Below are 21,019 nucleotides of genomic sequence, written 5' to 3'. Positions count from 1 at the left end.
GACGCTTTTACTATACTTTTACAACTAAACAAGCTAACAATTAAGAGATCAAGAGGGATCACATTTGACTATTGCATAGTCCTTTCAATGACCATAAGCTACTCACACTCACAAACCCACCTTTCTTTTTAACATCTGTGATATTATATGCATGCAAATCATGTAATATTACGGTCTAAGAAGAATCAAAATTAAGAAAGACTAAAAATACAATGGAAATATGTAAATTGGGCATGAGTAGACTGTAGCATGTCATCGACAATTTAAAATATTTGAACAAATGGTATAAAAGACTTCATAAAAACACATATGACTAGAACATGAGGTGGACCAGTTGCTCAGCAAGACTGAGAGGTAATAGAAGCCTGTCTTCAATTGTATGCTGGTAGCCAAAATATATTAAAAGAGCCAGAGGAAAGTCTCCAGCATGAAATTTTGATTAAGGATTTAGGAAATATACATGGCAAGAATTGTATAGAATGATAAAGTGCGTCGAGGTTATGATCAACCCCTGAGGAGGAAGCACACACCCTAAAAGGATCAGGGATCTATTGCAGTACAGGCATACTGGAGATATTATGGATTTGGTTCCAGATCACCACAATAAAGCAAGTCACACTGTCACGCAGATTTTTTGGTTTCCCAATGCATGTAAAAGTTATATTTACATTATACTGTAGTCTATTAAGTATGCAATAGTATTATGTCTAAAAATGCATGTACCTTAATTAAAAATACTTTATTGCTAAAAAAAAAACCAAATACTAACATCATCTGAGCCTTCAGCAAGGTGTAATCTTTTTGCTGGTGGAGGGTCTTGCCTCAGTGTTGATAGATGCTGACCAATCAGGGTGGTGGTTGCTGAAGGTTGGGGTAGTTGTGGCAATTTCTTAAAATGAGATAAAAATTAAATTTGCCCCATTGATTGCCCCTTTCACATAAACACTTGGAGGCCAGTATTGGATTATTAACTGGCCTAATTTCAATAGTGTATCTCAGAGGATAGGCAGGCCTGAGGAGAAGGAAAGATATGGAACCTCCAATCAGTAGAGCAGTCAGAACACACAACATTTATTAACTAAATTCTGTGCTATGTGGGAATGGTTCATGATGTCCCAAAACAATTAGTAAAATCAAAGATCACTGATCACCATAATAAATATCATAATAATGAAAATATTTTAAATATTGTGAGAATTACCAAAATGTGACACAGAGACATGATGAGAACATATACCATTGGAAAAAATGGCACTGATGGACTTCTTCCATGCAGGGTTGCCACAAACCTTCAATTTTTTTTAAAAAATGTAATACTGCAATGTGCAATAAAGGAAAGCACAATAAAATGAGAGAAGCGTGTACTGAAGTATAAAGATAAAAACAAGAGGATGACTAATTCAAATCTTTTCAAGGTACCATGGTCAAATAGAGCAAATATGAGATTTGAAAGTAAGGATCCATGGGTTCAAGTTTTGACCCATCACCAATCAATTCTGTGACCTTGGGCACCATGGTGGGCCTCAGTGTCCTCATCTGTAAAATGGGAGGGGGAGTTGCTAGATGATTTTTGAGGTCCCTTCCACTTCTGCATTCTACGACTATGATTCTCTGGGCTTTGGTTTCTTCATCTGTAACACTGGACTGGATGAACCCTAAGATATTTCTTTGTATTATAATTTGCTGCCATGATACCCACAGCCTACACATATCAATAAACTATAGAAACTATATTTTTAAAGAGTGAAATGTTTGACGTGTATACCATCTTATGCAGGTGGGAATGTAGCATTTGCATGCTTGTTTTAAATGCAGTAAGAGTTTGGCATGAAAACTGACTCATTACAAATGATTTATTTAGTATTAATATTCACCTCGTCATGATTAATATACAGTGCTTTAATATCTCTATTTTGATAAATATGTACTGTGTTTCATAATCATAAGATGAGTGAAGAAAATTAGTGGAAAATATTTAAAGATAAGTTAAATATCATTAAATACCAAAACTTTAATAAAATTACTCATGAGTGTAAGTTCCGCATTAATAATAACAGACTTGCTTTGATAAACTTTACTGTTTGTTTTAACTACACTGATTAAAAAACATGAGTGAACCAGATTCTTCCCAATAGCTCAATCCTTGCCTAGTCATAGAATATATTCTAAGGATGGTTTATTAAGTCTTCTGGGCTGGCTTGAATGCTACGTTGGAGAGCACAAGTTCTTGGGGGGATATAAAACTGGAAAGGTCTGAAGTATGGTCCTGGAAATAGACTGTGTCTATATCTATTATACTAAAACTACCGTAACAACATAACAGAAACTAGAAGATGAAAATTTTTGCCAAGGTAACCTATGAAACAAAGTAGAACAAAATCAAAATGGCCCTAAGTCCTGTATGGTAGAGCGATATGTGGGAGCCTGACAGAGAAAAGACTTTAAAAGACAGGAGGAGGAGTTTATATTTTATCATAAATAGTGTATGCTTGGTGGTGCTGACTATAGAAAAGGAGTTCAGAGAGAGCTCCCTATGTGGGTTGGAATACCTGGCAAGGCTACATGGATGAAACAGGATTTAAGTTTGGCCTTGAAGAATGAGTAGGATGTGCATGTGCAGAGTGGAAGATAAGGAGCATTTTAGGTTCAGGCAATAGCATGAGTGAAAGGCATGGGGGCAGTAACTGAAATGGTGTGTCAGCCAAAGAAGGAATAGGTTAGCGTGAGTAAAGGGGGAGTAGTGGGTCGGATAGGTCAGGTAATCGTAATAATAACAATAGCTACCATTCATATGTCGTTGTTCGGTCATTTCAGTTGTGTCTGACTCTTCATGACCCCATTTGGGGTTTTCTTGGCAAAGACACTGGAGAGGTTTGCCATTTCCTTTTCCAGCTCATTTTACAGATGAGGAAACTAAGGCCAATAGGGTTAAGTGACTTGCTCAGGGTCACACAGCTAATAAGTGTCTCAGGCTAGATTTAAACGCATCTTCCTGACTCCAGGCCCGGTGCTCTATCCACTGTGCTACCTAGCTGCTATCATTTATATAGCACCTACTACATTCCAGGTGCTGTCCTAAGCACTTTACAAATATTATTTCATTTGGCGCTCATAACAACCCTGGGAGGGAGGTGCTATTATTACCCTATTTTACAGTTGGGGAAATTAAGGCAGAAGTTAAATGACTTGCCCAAGGTTACACAGAGAGTAAGTGTCTCAGGTCTTTCTGACTCTAGGCCCAGTGTTGTATCGACTGAGCCACCTAGGTGGACTCAGAATCTAGAAGTCCATCAACCAATGGAGGATGTCTAAGAAATAGAGAACAGAATGTGAGCCATTGGATTCAGGTGAGTGTTTCCCTAGTCTGTCATTGTTAGACAAGTAATTTTGATGAGAGTCTTGGCCATGGCAATAATTATAAACAAAACGCAGAAAAATGGTGTTTCATTTTCTGGCTTTTCTCTTGTGAATGTTGACACGACAGTAAATTAAATCTGATTTTTATCATGCCCAGGAACAACGTAAATATTTTTTATCAGTTAGAAATCAACTTCAGATTTCGCTGTCTTGAGGTTTAAATTTGTTACATTGCAGTTTTAGTTTTTTTAATGCATTTTTTTTTTACAGAATTAAGGAGAAAATATGGGAGCCCTCCAGTGGCCAAAATAATCCATGCAAATTTCCTTGTTTGTTTCTACACACCAAATTTATGAAGATAGGTGACGTGTTATGTTTCAAGTAGCCAATACAGAGTGTAAGTTTTATCCTTTTGTGAAAATGTTGATTTGGGTCACCTTTTCTGTGACTATAATTAGGAAGGGCCTAGAGAATATAGAAGACAATTTAAGGAGGAAGATAGTTCTGATTTAGGGGAATCAGGACCAAAAGGTTGACAGAGGAAAAAGAGGAGAAGGAAGGAACAAGCATTTATTAAGCCCCTAGGATATGCTAGGGCCTGAACTAAGCACTTTCATTGACCATCAAATCAATAGAATCATCCACGCAGAGCTGTTGTTATTGTTGGTCCTTTATTTTCAAAGGGGACCAATGACATCATGGTGATGCCTTGACTAGCATATGAATCAGATTTCAGCGAGGAAGAGTTGCAGGAAGTCATCAGCATTGAAGTCCAGTGGCAAGCTAGAAGGGGGGACAAGAAGTGCCTCATAAGCTATCTTCAAAACTCATTTTCTAAATGATTCACCAAGGTCACATAGTAACTTCAGGGGTAGAATATGCACTCAGTTCCGATTCCAGACCTAATGTTTTTGGAAAAAGAAGTACTGAACTACTGAACCTAGGGAGTGGTTCTTTCTCATAGAGTAAATCTAGGTTATCTAGTAAAGAAGCAAGATCTTGTGCCCCACAGAACAAATAAGGAGGATCTTGGAATAGCTGGGAAGTGCATTTTGACTCTGCAAGTGTTTGCAAAGGCTAGGAAAACTGTTATGGGCTCCAGGAGGAGTTTTGATGTAATCCCCTGCTTTTGGGGGACAATGTTGACCATATAAGAGTCCTAATACAGCCAAATGTGAGGTGCCCTATCCCTCTGGGGTATGGATCTAGGTCTAGGACATAAAGCAGATCAAAACTGATCAAACCTGTAACGTACATTCTGTTAACTTGCATTCCAAGGTTCCAAAATTCTACATGGCTTATTCTTCCTCTTAGAAATGTAGACAAAGAGTAATCCAGATGACTCATGCAGACTGGGAAACGTTATTTAGAGGACAAGTTACTCATCTTCTGATGAGATATCGTGAGTAGTCATAAAAAAATTTAATTGTATACTGAGTAACACAAAGCTTTGCTTAGTTGGAGAGTGCTTTATTTCCTTCTATTGCAACTATCAGAGAACTGCTATGAGTATGTTAAAAAATGTTCCCAATGCAAGGATTCAGTCAGCCCAAGCTGTGCCTGTTATTTCACTTTTCTACTTCCTCATAAATCTATATTCTAACATAAGCATTCCTTGATGTGGCAGAACTGTTTATTTTATTTCTGATTTAGAAGTTTTATATGTGAAATATTTTGGCTTCCCTTTTTAGCAAATGCATATATAACTAAGCCAGGCAGCTGCATTTTCATTTGCTTATTTGATATCATCAGATCACCAGCAATAGTTGAGTAGAAAATCTGAAGCAGTATCTTTAACTTGGAAATAATCAAGTCAGGTCTACAATGTAGCCTAATGTCATCAGGCCAATCGGTGCTTTTCTCCTCCTATTAAACTCTCATAATTTCTTGTAAAAAATATGATTGGCTAAGATAAATATACAAAACCATAAATTTAGTTGATCAAAGAGGGGGAAAGTGGGTATTTCATAGATTCATAATAATTATTCTAAGTCTAGATAGTACAATCCTAAAACTCCAAAGAAGAGCTAAGAAAAGGAGCTGCCTCCATAATTACTCAGAGGAAGTTAGCTATACCTACAGAGAGGCATGAAAAGAAATTTCTGATTAACTTGAATGTAATTTTAAAAATGTAATTATTTTACCTAAGTTTTCTACTTGTAAAGCCTAATCAGGTTTTAAAGCAAAACACACACACATGTTTTCCATCAATTATACCTCTTACTTGTGAGACACAGCAGATTTATCAATTCAAATTATGACACTATCAAATTTCCTAAACTAATAAAGGTCAAACTCAATTGGTATTTGTGGATGGCATCCAAGAAATTCCTTAGGAAATGTTATGGGTGATTCACAAGAGATTCATCTAGGGAGCAAGCTATTTTCTGACAATACACCAGACCCTTCTGGAAGCTGCACTCTGTCTTTTGAGGCCACTAGGGTATTATTTAGCCCGCTGAAGCAATCATTTACCCTTGTGGGCTCCAAGTTGGAATGGAACTTGCTCACTAGGAGACTCTGGTTCATTAAGTTGAATACTTCCTTCATATCTTTATAAAAATGTTCTGGTAATACCGTAGGTACCAATTTTTTTTTCTAAAATGAGTGAGATCTGAGGTCTTGGTTGTTAGTGAACATTTAATGGTCACATCATACTTTTTACAAGAGAATGAAGTAATCCCCATGTCCTGGACAACTATTTGTGCTATTAGATTCAGACGCCTTGTGTCTTGTGTGATTTCGGAACATGGAGGCAATTAGCTTAATGATTGGCTAGACAAGAAAGTGAGTACTGCCATGAGGCTGTTCAAATAGCTGTGAGTTCCAGAGGTGGCAATGTTAACACAGTGGTGAGATATGATGTTCAGAACTATTCTGTAATGAAATTTGAGGGGCATTATTACAACCATTAGAGAATAAACACTCTCAGCCCAGCCCCAGGGCAGACTATAAACGAATATTAATTAAAGGTAAAAATGTTAGGCTAAGAACTTCTTGTCTGCTATTCAGATGAATTCTCTTCATAGCACACTTTTTTATTTTCGGGGTGTGGGGATGTTGTTCAAAGGCACTCATGGGAGAAGGTAGCATACAGCCATTAAGTCCTATTTAAATGGACTAAGTAAATACTCTTTATTTCAAAAGGGGCTAAAATGCTGAATGAAGCAGAAGTAGAGTATTCTTTTAGCTTTAGGGAAATAATTTTAATTCCAGAACCTTCTTTGGGTTAAGTAGTATTTTCCAGGGACTACAAAAAAATTCAGGGAACCCATTCATTTTTGGCAGTCATGGCATTTCACTGAGATCAGTTACCAATTATGAAGGAAGTAGATCCTTTATATCTCTTATCTCTTGATCTATCATGCTCTGAAGCTTCTCTACCAAGCTCCCATTTGCACTGACAGATCAAGTTCCCATATGGCAGTAAATTAACCCATGAGGGGTTGTGGAGTTGTTTTTCTAATGCTATAGTTCACAAGCCCCTACTAATGGGCTTCACTCATGATTACTGATTGATAACAATTAGTTGGCCAGCTTTTAGCCTTCTCATGGAATTCATGAAAGAGAAATAAAGAGAGATGAAGGATTAAAAGAAAGGCAACTTATAGGAAAATTCAGGAAAATGGGTGATGTTTAAAACGATTTTTTTCTTTTCATGAAATCTTTTCTACAGAAGGGTGGAAAAGTGAATTGTAACGTAAGTAACAACTAACCACATTCTTTATAGACTAATAGTCTCAACTTAAATGAAATATTAAAAGTAATGGAATATAGTGCTTTAAAGCTTTAAAAATTATGCACTATCTCATTTATTGAAGCAATTATCTTTATTTTATAAATTGGGAATTTTATATATAAATTTTTATATAAATTTTATAAAGAGGAAATTTAGATTCAGAGGAGATAACTGATTTACCTAGGGTCACACAACTAGTAACTATCAGAAGTGAGATTCAAACCCAGATCTTTCTGACTTCAAGACCATTCCTCTATCCAGTATGCCATGCAGGTTTTCTGTGCTGTCTTGGAACTGAGAATTTGTGGGATGCTGAACATAGCCTGTTTCCCTTCTCTATGACTTCATCATGATCACTGAACAAACCTATATTGCTACAATGGAAAAGGACTCCTTCTTTTGTAAGTAGGTCAATGAAAACTTGTGTTTTGGGATTAAACTGTTTTGTTGTTTAAATCTTAGCCTCACCCTCCAAGGAGAATTTAGAATGCTTAAGATTTAATTATGTATCCAATATTACACAGTTATTAACAACCGATACTCTAGTGTTTCCAAATCCCCCATCTATCTTGACATTTTGTATTATTGGTTTAATTCTAATGTCTGGAAGATACATACACATATTAGGAAAGTGCAAGAAAAATCCCAATTTAAAGCTACAAGTTCAAACAGTTGTTTAACGTTCCTTGCTGTACAATATATCTTGTTGCCTTAAATCTAAACCCTAAATACACAGTATTTCTCACTCATAAAAACTCAGTTAATGTATTTCACAGAATCATAGCATCTCAGAGTGGGGAAGAATCAAAAAGGTTTTATATTTCAATTCAAACCTAAAGAAGAAACTTCTTTACGACACCTGTAATTGGCAAGTGGTCACCCAGTTAGTTCCTCATCCTGTGATGGGGAATCTACTGGTCCCCAAGGCAGCTCACTCTCTTTCAGGGTATCTGGACTTTTTAGGAAGTTTTTCCTTCTCTCAAGACAAAAACTGACCATAAATTCCACCTACTGCTTCTAATTCCATTCTCTGAACAAGCATAATACTTGCGCAATAATTTTCCCTGTGGCAGGCCTTCACATAACTTAAGATACTTATTATGTCACCCTTAAGATTTCTCTTTTCCAAAATGAACATCCTGGGTTGCCATAGTCCTTCATATTCTGGCCTGCTCTGCTCTGGCTGAGCTTCAGTCTGTTGTGCCTAAGATGTGGTGTCCCAAACTGAACACTATAATTCAGTTATGGTCTGAGCCTAGAACAGTAGAGTAGGAATTATTAAGTCTCTTGTTGTAGATATATTTTTATTAAAGTAGCCTGAAGAAAACATGCTATCTTCTCCCCAGTCATTCATGAAAAGGCTAAACTGTATATACCTGAGCTTCCTAGACGGTTCTCCACAGTCACAGTGGACTCCTGGGATGCCTCCTAAGGCAGTTCACAGTTTCAAAGTTAGCTCATGCTATGTTCTTTTCAATAACATCTCTTGAATGTTTGAGATGATTTGTTTACTTGTTATCTCAGCCATTAACTTTGAAAACTTTTCTGTTTGCAGCCTTTGAATGTAGCTGACTTTGGGTCAGTTGCTGTGATAAATAAGCAAGTACTGCGTAAAAATTAATGTGGATCACAAAATGAAGTTGGTGGTGTCCAATCTGATTCCAAGGTTTAAGACATTGCACAGTGCCAAACAGGAACACACAACACATCAGTAAATAATAACGGTTATTTAAGAATGAAATTTTAAAAGAAACTCCTTTCCATTTACATGTACTATTTTTTCAAATGACTGCTAAGTTATTAGGACATAAATACTTATTATTTGGACCTAATTATTCAATAAATGAAACTGTTGGGAATTTTTTTTGGCCTGGGGGGCTGTGAAAAAATTATTTAATCAATAAACATTTGTTAGAGGTCTACTTTGTGCCACGCACTACTTTAAGTGCTAGAGCTATCTACTCAAATAGAGATACCTAATCTCAAGGAGCTCATAGTCTAACGGGGGAAGCAACATGCAACAACTATGTAAAAATGAGCTATATACAAGATACATTGGAAATAATCATCAGAGGGAAGGCACTAAAATTAAGGGGGATCAGGAAAGGTTTCCTGTAGAAGGTGAGATTTTTAGCTGGGAGGTAAAACATTCCAGGCATGAGGCATAGTCAGTGAAAATACATAGGGAGTCATGAGATAGAGTGTATTGTTTGAGAAACAGCAACGAGGCTGATGTCACTGAAGGGAAGAATCCTGGGTGGGTTGGGGTGTACGGTATAAGAAGGGCTTTGAATGACAAACAGGATTTTATACTTGTTCCTGGAGTCATTGTAGTTTACTGAGTAGGGAGATGACATTGTGGGACCTATGCTCTAAGGAGATCACTTTAACTGCTGAGTGGAAGATGGACCAGAGTGAGGAGAACCTTGTGGCAGGTTGACCAATCAGCCTGTTGTAACAGTCAAAGTGTGAGGAAATGAAGTCCTGCACCAGGTTGTTGTCAACATCAAGGGAGAGAGGGGAAGAATACACTGTGGGTTCCATGAGCTGTTAAAGTTTGGAACCTCAGGCTGAGAATAGATCCTTGGAAGGCTCTAGTAAAGACCTGGTTGTCATTAATCACTCCTGGCCATTCTTTGGGTCTAAACAGTTCTGAATCTGCCCAGTCCATGTCTCTCCATCTTGTCCATGAGGATTTGTGAGAGATTTGGTCATAGGCCTAGCTAAAGTACAAGAATACTTTCCCTGATTTACCAATCTCTTAGCTTGATAAACAAAAAAATAAAGGAAATTTCTTTAGTCTAGCATGACTGATTTTTGATTATGCCAAGATATTTTTTATCAGTCCCAAAATTCTGAGAAACTATGCCTTTGATAATGAATTATAGAATTTTTTCCAGAGATCAAAGCCAAGCTTACTATCCCTTAGTTTGAAGGCTTCCCCTCCTTTCCCTCATTTGAAAATCAGGAAATCTGGTTATCTCTAGACTTGTGGACACCCCTTCCATTTTAAAAGATTTTCCAAAGATTGCAGACATCAACTCAAAAATCCTCGACCAATTCTTTCAGCCCTCTAGGCAGCAGTTTGTAGGGATGAGGTGACAACTCTGAGATCAGGTAGGTGCTCTCTTGGAAAGATATGTGTTGCAGTGCATAAAGAACCAACCCGGGAGTCAGGAGGACTTAAGCTCAAAGCCAGCCTCAGACACTCACTTAGCTGAGCAAGTCATTTAGCCCTGTTTGCCTTATTTACTCATCTGTAAAATGAGCTGGAGAAGGAAATGGCAAACCACTCCAGTATCCTTGCTAAGAAAACCCCAAATCGGGTCGCACAGTCAGACACAACTTAACAATAAGGTGCTATGTTGCTATTTCCTCACCTTTCATAGATTTTAACTACCTGTTAACTATTTTTTAATCTATCTTTCCCATTCTGAAGATTATTCTCTTTGATTTAAGAAAAATAAAATAAAGACTGAGTAGTCCTGCCTTGTCTAGTTACCAGTTATCAGTGACCCATCTATTCCAAGGATTGGAACTCCCTCTTCTTAGCTTTTCATCTTGCTCCCAACATAGCTTAAAAACCCCTTTTTGGAGTCACCAATTTCATCTCATTTGGGTCAGTAGTGCTGCTGGCACTATGGATTGTGACTTTTTTTTTCCTCTCAGTTATGTTCTGCCTTTATCCATATTTTACATATCATTATGAAAATCTAAGTTGGCCAATGAGTTTCCAACATTAATTTCTTTACATAATTCCTTCTTTTCCCCCCTTTGATGAGAATCATTTGTGTCATAAGCATTTAATTCTTGGAAATTTTCATTGCTCTTAGGCTAAATTCTCGGTACAATTTCAGGCTACCTGGAGCCCACTTGTCCTTTCTCTGAACTCCTTGAAATCTGTTCTTCTGCAATCTGTGTGGCAAATCATGGCAAGCTATTCTCTCCTCCTCTGTCAAAAACTCTTAAAAGACATTTTCAAAATTTCACTATTTCTCATTTGACCATGACAATGAAAACCCAAGGATTCAAAAGAAATAATAATGACAAATCACACTTACAAGGTAGATTGAGGTTTTCAAAGTCTTTCCCACACAATCCGATGAGACAGGTAGTACAGATATTAAAATTTTTTATAACTTTTAAGCTAAGGATATTAAACATATATTTGTGGCCTGCAACTCACAGTACTTCCCAATCTTCATACAATTCCTCAAGGATGAATTAAATGAAAATTTCAAAAAATCTAAGACTTTAGGAAAATCATTGTGAATAAGTGTTTCGTTGATCTCTGAAACCCTTGGTTTGGATTTTATTTTCTCCTCTCAAAGTTTTTTTTTAACCTAAATGAAAAAATGGTATGGTCGGATGATACAAACTGCCCAAATCTATGCATTTATAGCATATATCATTGCCACTCTGTTCCTTCCTGGCCTGAGTTCAATACCTTTCCTGCACTAAAAATAACTGGTGAAGGGGACCTGTGTTAAAAAATGTGCTTAGGGATTTTATTTTTGTCTTTCTCACACTCTTTTGCAACTCTTTGAAAATGGAAACAGGAATAAGCTATAATACTTGCTATCTGCACTTTACACAAAATAAGCTGTTTAATATTTGTACCCGTGAAGGAAGCACCTGTTTCTTCTCAAAGTTTTTACCAGAGTAACTGTCCACAGACAAGACTAGTTGCATACCAGAAGAGATGGAAGCTACATGCCAGGGCATCTACCAATACTGGCAAGGCTGAGAGTAAAATAGGAAAACTGTGGCTGTGATAAAGACCCAGGGAGCAGCAAAATCTCCACGGGATAGCAAATGCTCCCTGAGTCTTAAAAATCAAATAGACTAGTGAAGGCAACTTCAAAAATATAATCTGGGGCAGCTAGGTGGCACAGTGAATAGAGCACCGGCCCTGGAGTCCAGAGGACCTGAGTTCAAATTTGACCTCAGACACTTGATACACTTACTAGCTGTGTGACCTTGGGCAAGTTACTTAACCCCAATTGCCTTGCCTTCCCCCATCCAAAACAAAACAAATAATCTGCTCCCACATCACCAAGAATGAATAGCTATACACACACATGCTATGAGCTAGAGCTACAAAACTACCTCTTTGAGCCTTCATTCCTCTTTGCTTTTTTTTGTTTTCCTTCTTGAACAGATTAAAACTTTTTGGGACACCCTGTAAACCTTGTCTTCTCATAGCTAAGAGGGATCTCAGGAGGTTTCTAGTCCAAATCAAAATTTTGGAAGTACTTAAGAGATCATGGTCCTACCGTGGTTAATTTCCTAATGTTATTCAAAACAAAGTCTTTATCATTTCAACCATAAGCATTTATTAAGCACTTACAATAGGTCACATACTTCTGCTAGGCACTGGGTATAAAATGACAAAAATGAAACAATCCCTGTACTCAAAGAGATTACTTTTAATTTGCAAAAACAACATGTAGATTTAAAGTATATACAAAATAAAGTAACTTTTCAGGGGGAGGAAGAGAAACACCAGGATGCTGGGGGCACCTAGGTGGTGCAATGGACAGAGCACAGAACCTAGATTCAGGAAGAACAGAGTTCAAACCCAGCCTCTGCCACTGGCGGGGTGGCCTTGGGCAAGTCACTTAACCTCTGTTTGCCTCAGTTTCCTCCTCTGTAAAATGGGATTAACAATAGCACCTGCCGCCTGGGTTCCTGGTGAGGATCAGATGAGAGTATGAAGTGTTTAGCACAGTGCCGGGCACATAGTGTTATACAAATGTTAGCCATTATCACTATCATCATTATGTAGGGAGGATAAGAAAAGGCCTAATGGCTCTTCGGGGGCTTTGAAGGAAGCTACAGATTCTAAGAGGCAGAGGAAGGGAGGGTAACCACCTAAGGTGAATCCATACATGTCTGTTCATTTGCAGTAAGGATTCAGATAAGCTGGGATAACTCTTTGTGTGAGAAGCTAATTCTGGATAAAGATGAATCTGTGTGATTACAGCAAGATATTTAAGTGAGCTACAATCTTGAGTGAGAGCAGCTGGGTAGTGCAATGGAAAGATCAGTGGGCCTGGAGGTCTGGAAGACCTGAGTTCAAATCTGGCCTCTGATTCTTAGTTGCATGACCCCGAGCAAGGTGCTTAACCCTGTTTGCCTCAGTTTCCTCATCTGTAAAATGAGATAGAGAAGCAAATGGTAAACTATTCTAGTATCTTGGCCAAGAAAACCCCAAACGGGGTCGTGAAGCATTGGACGTGACAACAGATAACCTTGGACTATAGCCCAGTAGTCATCTTGGGTTTCCTAGTCTAGAAATCTGCTTACTTCCTTGGAACAAAGAAAGAAAAATATTTAATGAAGAGAGTGGTTGGTGAATGCCTAAGGTATATATGTCATGCCTTGCTGGATGTCATGTAGATGTTTGGTGAGTGCGTTTTCAGGCATGCACAGTGGAGGGACCTAGCTCAGGGCATGTAGGTGCAGGGATTCTATGACTGTTTCCTTCACTCGTTGTGTGGCAAAGTGGAGCCTTTTCCGCAGCTGCTGAGGCAGAACCAGGTGTGCGTACAGAAGGCACCACTTGGGTAAATCATTCTCTCTTTTCTTGACTGCATTCAAGTAAGAAGGATGAAATGGCAGAAGCCTTCAGGTGGCAAGAGAAGCCTAGGACCTTTATCTGTCCACCTGGGTTGTGTTACATGAGCACAAAGCCCTGCTGTTGCTTCTGTTCCCCAATCTGTATTTTCTTTCTTAAACTGAATTCAAAGAGCATTGCAAATGGCTGTGATCTTGTGAGCTTTCAAAGGCTGGAAGTACAAGCTACCAGAGGTCCAAGAACTGGAATCCGTATCAGTTGGCTGGCAGTCAAGTCTGGTGCACCATTGTGGCTGAGGAGTCACTTGCTTGACTCATCCCATTAGTGGCTCATCCTGGTAGCCAAGATGCTGTGTTTTGTAAGAAGGGAGTATATTGTTCAGAAGCTGCACTGGGTGCAAGGGGTTAATACTTTGTAGAAACTGTTTGAAATTTGAGCTTATGCTCTCCAGGGACCAAAATGGCATAGGGAATATGTACTCTTGATTTGGTGGTATGTTTTTGTATTTGAGCCTTGTTCTCTCTTTTCAGTAAACAAGTATATAAATATACTTATATATTACTTACATAATATATAAATATATAAAATATAACAAAAGCTAAAAGTGTTCTATCTTTTCAGTAAATGTAAAAGCTACTTGATGTTAACTAAATGATATTGGAGTACTCCTAACACAGAGGTGATGGACTAACATGCAGAATGAAACACACATATTTCAACATGGCTACTGTGGGAATTCATTTCGCTTGACTATGCTTATTTCTTACAAGGATTTTGTTTTTCTTTTTCTTTTTTCTTGATGGGGGGGCAGGAGGGGAAAAAAGAAATGCTTGATAATTGAAAAAATGTAAAAAAAAACACCCCGTAACATTGGGGTGTGAATAACTAGGTCAGTGAATGATATAGAGGAGATACTAAGTGGTGACTGATACTAGGGAGCAGCACATTGTGAGGGATCAATATCAATACTTGAAAAGGATTCAGCAATATAGCCAGTATCACTATTTAAAAATTCAAATGTGCAAAAATAATCTCAAAAGGAACTTGTCTGACTTTTAAAGGAAACCTACTAGAGAAAGTAACTGAAAAATTATAGCAAAAGCAAGAAAAAAACCCGCTATCAATTTTTCTCAAATAGATACTGAAAATTAAGGAATACAAAAACAAAAGAGCTAGGATGAGATAGATCCCCATAAATGTACGGGGCCAAATTTCTATCCCAAATGAGGCTCAATATATAGCCCATATTAACTCAGCAAGTCCTTATCCCAACTCCTAGGAGCAAGTTGAGTCTTCAAGGAGTTGCTAATCACATCTCCCATCAGGGTTCTAGTGGAATCTCTGAATAACTGGGGCTGTTTTTATAATGTTATTGGCTCAAGGCTCCATTCTGGTGTGGGGTGATAAAGGCCTAAACCTCTCTTCCCACACACATGTTTATAGGATTTCCTCCTCCTCACTGAAATGCAGCCAGGGACAGAGCTTGATTTGATCTTCTGTGTGCACAACCAAGCTCAACAGCTAAGTAAAATCTCCCTTTCTGTCACACTTTAAGTAGGTGGGAAATAGTCACAGAATTCCTGCCAGTGCTCTTGGTTGTTATCCTTAGTTCTTGAAGAGGACCAAAGTCACATTGCTATGTTGGAGTCAAGGTATATTGTGTGTGGCTGTAGTTGATCAGACCAATTATAAGCTCAGAAGGCCAGACACAAATAGTCCATATGAACATTTGGAATGGAGATGTCTCTAAATTTGCACATCTCAATGTTCTAAAGTGGAGTCTTCATTGTGCAAGCCCGGAAGTGGTCTCACCAAAATCTACACGAATACCTCAGGAAGAATATGAAGTATGTGCTCCTAAGCACTGAGCTGTCACTGGCCAGTCCTTCTACTAGAACCACAAGAAGGTAGAAAAGTTTTAAAAAATGGAGCTAAATGTCTTTAACAGAAAATCTATATTTTAGAAATACATGAAAGTTTAATAAACCTTGAGCATCCATCATATTTCTTTAGGTTATAGAAAAGATCATGCAGAAAAGGATACAGCTTTGTTAATCCAACTAAGTGTTTCACCATTTACCTAGAATCCTATTAAGCGAGAAAACACGGTGCGTTAGAGCCTTCTATTTGAAATCAGAGGACATGGGATCGAATCCAAGCTCTGTCATTTACCACCTGCATGTCCTCAGAAGGGCCTCGGGTGTAAAATGAGGGTGTTTGACTAGATGACAACTAAGATCCCTTCTAGCACTAAATCTATTATTCTTTAACGTATATATACATATGTATGTGTATATATATATATATATACATATATGTAAATGGCACATACTCCTACATACTCCAAACAAATTCCTTTCACTATCTTTCATTCCTCAACATTCCTATTTTATGTTAAAATTTAGCAGAAAAGTTCCACAAAATACATGGAATATTTTTAGTATAAAAGTTTTATACTAGCAGACTGTAGTATTTAGACGATTTTGTTTATCTTGTTACTGGGTTTTTCTGGGATTATGCCACACATACTTTTATAACAAATGGGAATAGTTTTGAATGAAACAAGCTAGCAAAAATTTACCCTGAGATTAAGAAGCAAGATATCAAATTGTTGCCTTTTTAAAGTCCTGCTCCTTGTACCCCGAGCATATGAGGACAAGTCAAACATCTCCATAATGGAGACAAAATACGACTTTCCCCCCTCTAACACATCTGATGTGAACAGAGACTTATAGTCTGCCTTTAAGTAGAAAAATTATTCCCATTTTTTAAATGGTATGGATCCAGTGGATTGAAAGTAATTCTCCATGTCCTTAAATGGCTAAAACTTCACTTGTCCCTTTTTTATTCAGTTTGGGACAACCCCTTTACCTTACCTCAGTTATCATCCTTTGGCACCTCGATGATTTCAGACAGTAACCTTATATATTGACTGCTGACCCTGAGTTTGTGTTCAAGGAGATGAATTTGGAAGCTAGCATATCTTCTTATTTTCACCATTCAGCATGTTTGCCAATCAGATCGGTAGTTTTATTATTCAATCATTGCCACTTGACTATGCTTCCTTTTGATACCTGGTGGCTTCATCATGCCTAATATTCCTTTCTATTCACATTTCAAACATGGTTTGCACATCCTCCCTCGGCATAATGGAATCATTATTTTTGAAATTAAAAAAAAAAACATTGCATGTTAAGCCTTGATATAAAGGACCTGCAATATTAATGATATCTTTTAAATAATAGGCCCCAGGGTTGAAGAAGGACAGCTAGGTGACACAGTGGATAGAGTGTTGGGCCTGGAGTGAGGAAGACCTGAGTTCAAATCTGGCCTCAGATACTAACTAGCTGTGTGACCCTGGGCAAGTCGCTTAACCCTGTTTGCCTCAGTTTCCTCATCTGTAAAATGAGCTGGAGAAGGAAATGTCAAACTATTCCAGTATCTTTACAAAGAAAACCCCAAATGGGATCACAAAGAGTTGGGCACAACTGAAACAACTCAGCCATAACAAAAAGGCTTAAAGAATGAGTAGTTTAAAATGCGAAAGCAAAGGGTAAATACAAAAAGGAAAAGAAAGACTTTCTATGAATAGTCAAAGATATGAGTGGATATTTTTTTCCTCCTAAAATGTTTCAAATTTATAAATATAATAAAAATCAATTTTAAAATATCTGTGAAAACAACAAAGCAACATTTCTCCCTACCAATTTTCCTGTTAATTTAATAGTCTCTGTGAGGATTCATTATTCTTCCTTGTTTCCCTATCACTTCTACGTTTATATGTTGAAAACTTGCTGAAATTTAAAAGTGTTGTGCCTGAGAGGACAGAGTATAAGGATAAGTAAGTTGATACTACAGTCAACTCTCCAGTATCTTAAAGAGGAAAACACAACCAGTGTTAAAAACAACTTATACTGGACTTTGAGATTCCATCAGAAATACACCAGTTACACACACAGAGTTACACACACAGAGCTTGTCTCTGACCTCCTTTTGGCTCGGTTTTGCTGTTAGCATGCCAGAATCCCACTGGGTGGGAAAAACAAGGGTATAAGCCACTCCTGTATAATTGAGAAGAGATCAGCATCTACTTCCCTAATAGTATGAGGGTCACTCTCTGTCACCCAAAATGATGGGAGAATGTCTAAGTTTATCGGAGGGGTAGTGTTTACATGGAAAGAGGGTTAATTATAGGGATTCTCCCTTTTTACAGTCAATGATTTATTGAGGGGGAGGGGGATAGAGGAAGAGAATTTAAATCCCTCATCCCTCCCTACTCCAAAAACAGAAGCTCTGTACGGGTCACTTCCTGTCTTACGAAAAGCGCTCAAGAAAGTCAAAAAGAATAGAGTGAGAGTACACCTAGAAATTTCAGACAAGTAACCACCCCATGAATTATAGGGTAGCTTCAACTGTATATCCCACTTCCAGAGATGTGATGGAAACAGTTCATACTGGAGAGCCAATTGTTAAATTTTTAGTGTGAATATTTACACCTCAGAAATCAGCAAACACTACAAATTAGAGCTTGATTTTGTTGATTGTTTAGACTTATGAAAGTGATGGAAAAATGTTTATAATAGAGATTAATATTTAAAAGTTCTGCTATGTCTTCATTCCCTATCCCCCTTCAAGAAAAACAGTTGTTAAATATTTACCAGCCTACCACTGTCCACCCCTGATCCTCAACAGCAGTTTCCAGGGCAAACTCTTGAAGTCACACAAAGAGGCAATTCTGAGGCTGTCTGAGGAGGGTAAGTTGTCTTCCCCATTAGAATGTGAGCTCCTAGAATGTAGGGCTGTCCCTGCTTTTCTATTTGTATGGCTAGCACTTAGGACAGTGTTTTGCACATAGTAAGTACTTAAATGCTTCATTCATTCATTCACTCATTCATTCACAATACTGGAAGGAATTCACAAGTGGGGTAAAGGGAGGCTCTGACAGAAAAGTAAATGTTACTTAAATCTTTCACACCAAAAAGGAAGGACTGAGCTGAGTAATTTGCCACAGATGCCAGAATACATGGTGATTTTTTTCAAATATGAAAGGAAATTAATTTTACAAAGTGGGTAGGGAAAATTCCCACCATTCTGTACCACAAGACTTGCCTTGGTGACAGAGCCTAAGTTACTGCCTTTCTTTGCATTCTCAGAGTTCAGGACAGTCTCTATCACATAGTATTTCAGTGCTGATTGGCTGAATGATTTGCTTAGAGGTAGATAGAATTGGTTACTGCTTACTGCCTAGGTCCTGGGATTTCAGAGGAGGCCCTGTCCCTACAACCTCTTTTGTCGGCCCACTAAAATCCTTCCCTACTGCACTGGCTAGAATATCTATAAAAGGCAACAAAGCCTTTCTCTTCATAGTTAGAGATAAGATTTAAAGTACAAATACCCTTGGGATTCTCATACTTTCCCTTGAAATAACACTAACTTGTAGATAACTGATATCTGGTCCTTTTTTGAGAAGCTTAATAGAGAAAGGTTAGAGTTTGAGACACCACTAGGTGAATAGATTACTTAGCTTTCATAATCTTGCTCAGAAATTGTTGTACTATACCTCTAGGAAGTATTTCAGGATTACTAAATTGCTGCCACTTCCTTTACCCCCCTGCAAAAATGCAAAAAGGCAAATTTCCCCATAGATCATTAGTCTAACATCCATTTTCCTTTTGAGGCCTTAACACTAGGTGCTATTTTTCTTAGCCAAATTGAAAATTATTTGCACATGCAAAGTAACCAGATTAAGGCACCCATTGTTCTATTCTATTTTAATCTTATTTAATCTAGTAGAGCCTAGATTAAATAATAGAGCAAAGATTAAACTTTCATACTTAACAACTGTCTTTAGCACGGGGCTTTATAACCACGGTGTCAGCAGATTTATTTTCCCCATATAAAGACTTTCTAATTCACATTGTGTACCCTGTGACAATTATGGACAATATTTATCCAGAAGGAGTGCTGGGCAAGTTTGGAAGAGCAGCTAGTAAAGAACAGAGCCAAGAGGTCATTTTACAAAACAAAATCAAAATCTATACATGGTCAAAATGTGCAAGGAAATGAAACTGGTCATTCTCAAGCAATTTTGCTCCTCTGTCCCCTCATCTAAAAGAAGCACAAAAATCCTTAAAATATAGATCAGTGAATTTAAAAAAAATAAATTACACCCCCAACACACACTTTGCAATATAATCAAATCTTTGTAGTGATTTAGCAAATATCAGCTCTATTTTTTTCCTGAGGGATTAGTTAAGGGAATATGCTAGGAATTACTAGTTACACTTATTAGAAAATAACTTCTTTAAGTAAAGCACTTTCCAGTGAAAGCTGTGTATTTTCACCATTTAGTTTGAAAGTACCTGTTGGGTATCTACTATATGGTAGGTGCTATTTTTGTCCCCTAATTTTTTTTTAAGATTAGGTAAGAAATTATCTTCTAGTTGCTCTGTGTACTTTTCAAATAGCTTGTTCTTGCTATGCAAATTAGGAAGTATAATGCAAGAGAAATCACAAAGTTTTTCTGAAGTATCAAACCCACCTAACAATAACCCACTTTCCCCCACAACACACTGCAAAGATGACATTCTTTGTTTTTAGTATCCTAAAGTGTCAGACTACTGATATTTTAATTAAACAAATTTGGTGTGTTAGAAGTAGGTTAAGTGTGTGTATGTGTGTGTGTGTGTGTGTGTGTGTGTGTGTGTGTCTGGGGGAAGAGCAAAGGGTAGAACAGATTAATTTAAAATGGATTGGCAAACATTACAGAAAAAAAAACTACAAAGATTTCTTTCAGTGGCTTAAAACATGAAATCCAAATGTCTCTAGAAGGATAGAGGAATGGTTACCCTTAAGATACTCAAAGCCCAAATTATTTCATTTTTCCTTTCTTTAAAGAATTCCAAATTAACTTTAACAGTTAAAGAGTTGCACCTGAAAACAAAGCTTTCTACTTACCCTAGTGTATGCACCATCACCTCCTAAATCACCTTAATTCCAATGTATCCAAAATTTGTATGGATACGAAAAGGAGAAAATAAAATCTAGGACAAAATTTGACCAAAGAGTTAATTACAACAGAGATCAAAACAGAACTTTCTGAAATTCTAGGGAGCAAGATGAACCTAATCCCTGTCTCCAGAGCTGGGTATATACTGTGTCTATCTTTAACTTGTAAATGATTTGGTTTCACATTCCATTGAAGTCCCACTGGCAGATGCCTTTGGTGAACTCACCAATCACAAGCTTTCATGTCCCCTCCCTTTCTCCCCCAGCCCTGGCTGTGCTTCCGTTCTGATATCTAATACAGATTTACTCAGCTGTCTTTTTACCTGTCCCTGCAT

The 21,019-nt window shown here is 37.6% G+C and overlaps 1 protein-coding gene across 6 annotated transcripts in view; it reads right to left on the bottom strand.

Annotated features, from left to right (window-relative positions):
• DTNA (dystrobrevin alpha) overlaps nt 1-20,816 on the bottom strand; it is a 341,889-nt gene extending 321,073 nt beyond the window's left edge. For all 6 annotated transcript variants that reach the window (XM_036753027.1, XM_036752990.1, XM_036752997.1 and 3 more), the window contains exon 1: nt 20,634-20,816. In XM_036753027.1, coding sequence (XP_036608922.1) covers nt 20,634-20,650 — 17 coding nt within the window. In that variant the 5' untranslated portion in view covers nt 20,651-20,816. The remainder of the gene's footprint in view (nt 1-20,633) is intronic.
• Between the last annotated feature and the right edge of the window lie 203 nt (nt 20,817-21,019).

The sequence above is a fragment of the Trichosurus vulpecula genome, chromosome 1, assembly GCF_011100635.1.
Source record: "Trichosurus vulpecula isolate mTriVul1 chromosome 1, mTriVul1.pri, whole genome shotgun sequence".
Taxonomy (NCBI): Eukaryota; Metazoa; Chordata; class Mammalia; order Diprotodontia; family Phalangeridae; genus Trichosurus; species Trichosurus vulpecula.
Note: the sequence above shows the minus strand (reverse complement) of the source record. Positions and strands in the feature narration are given on the sequence as shown.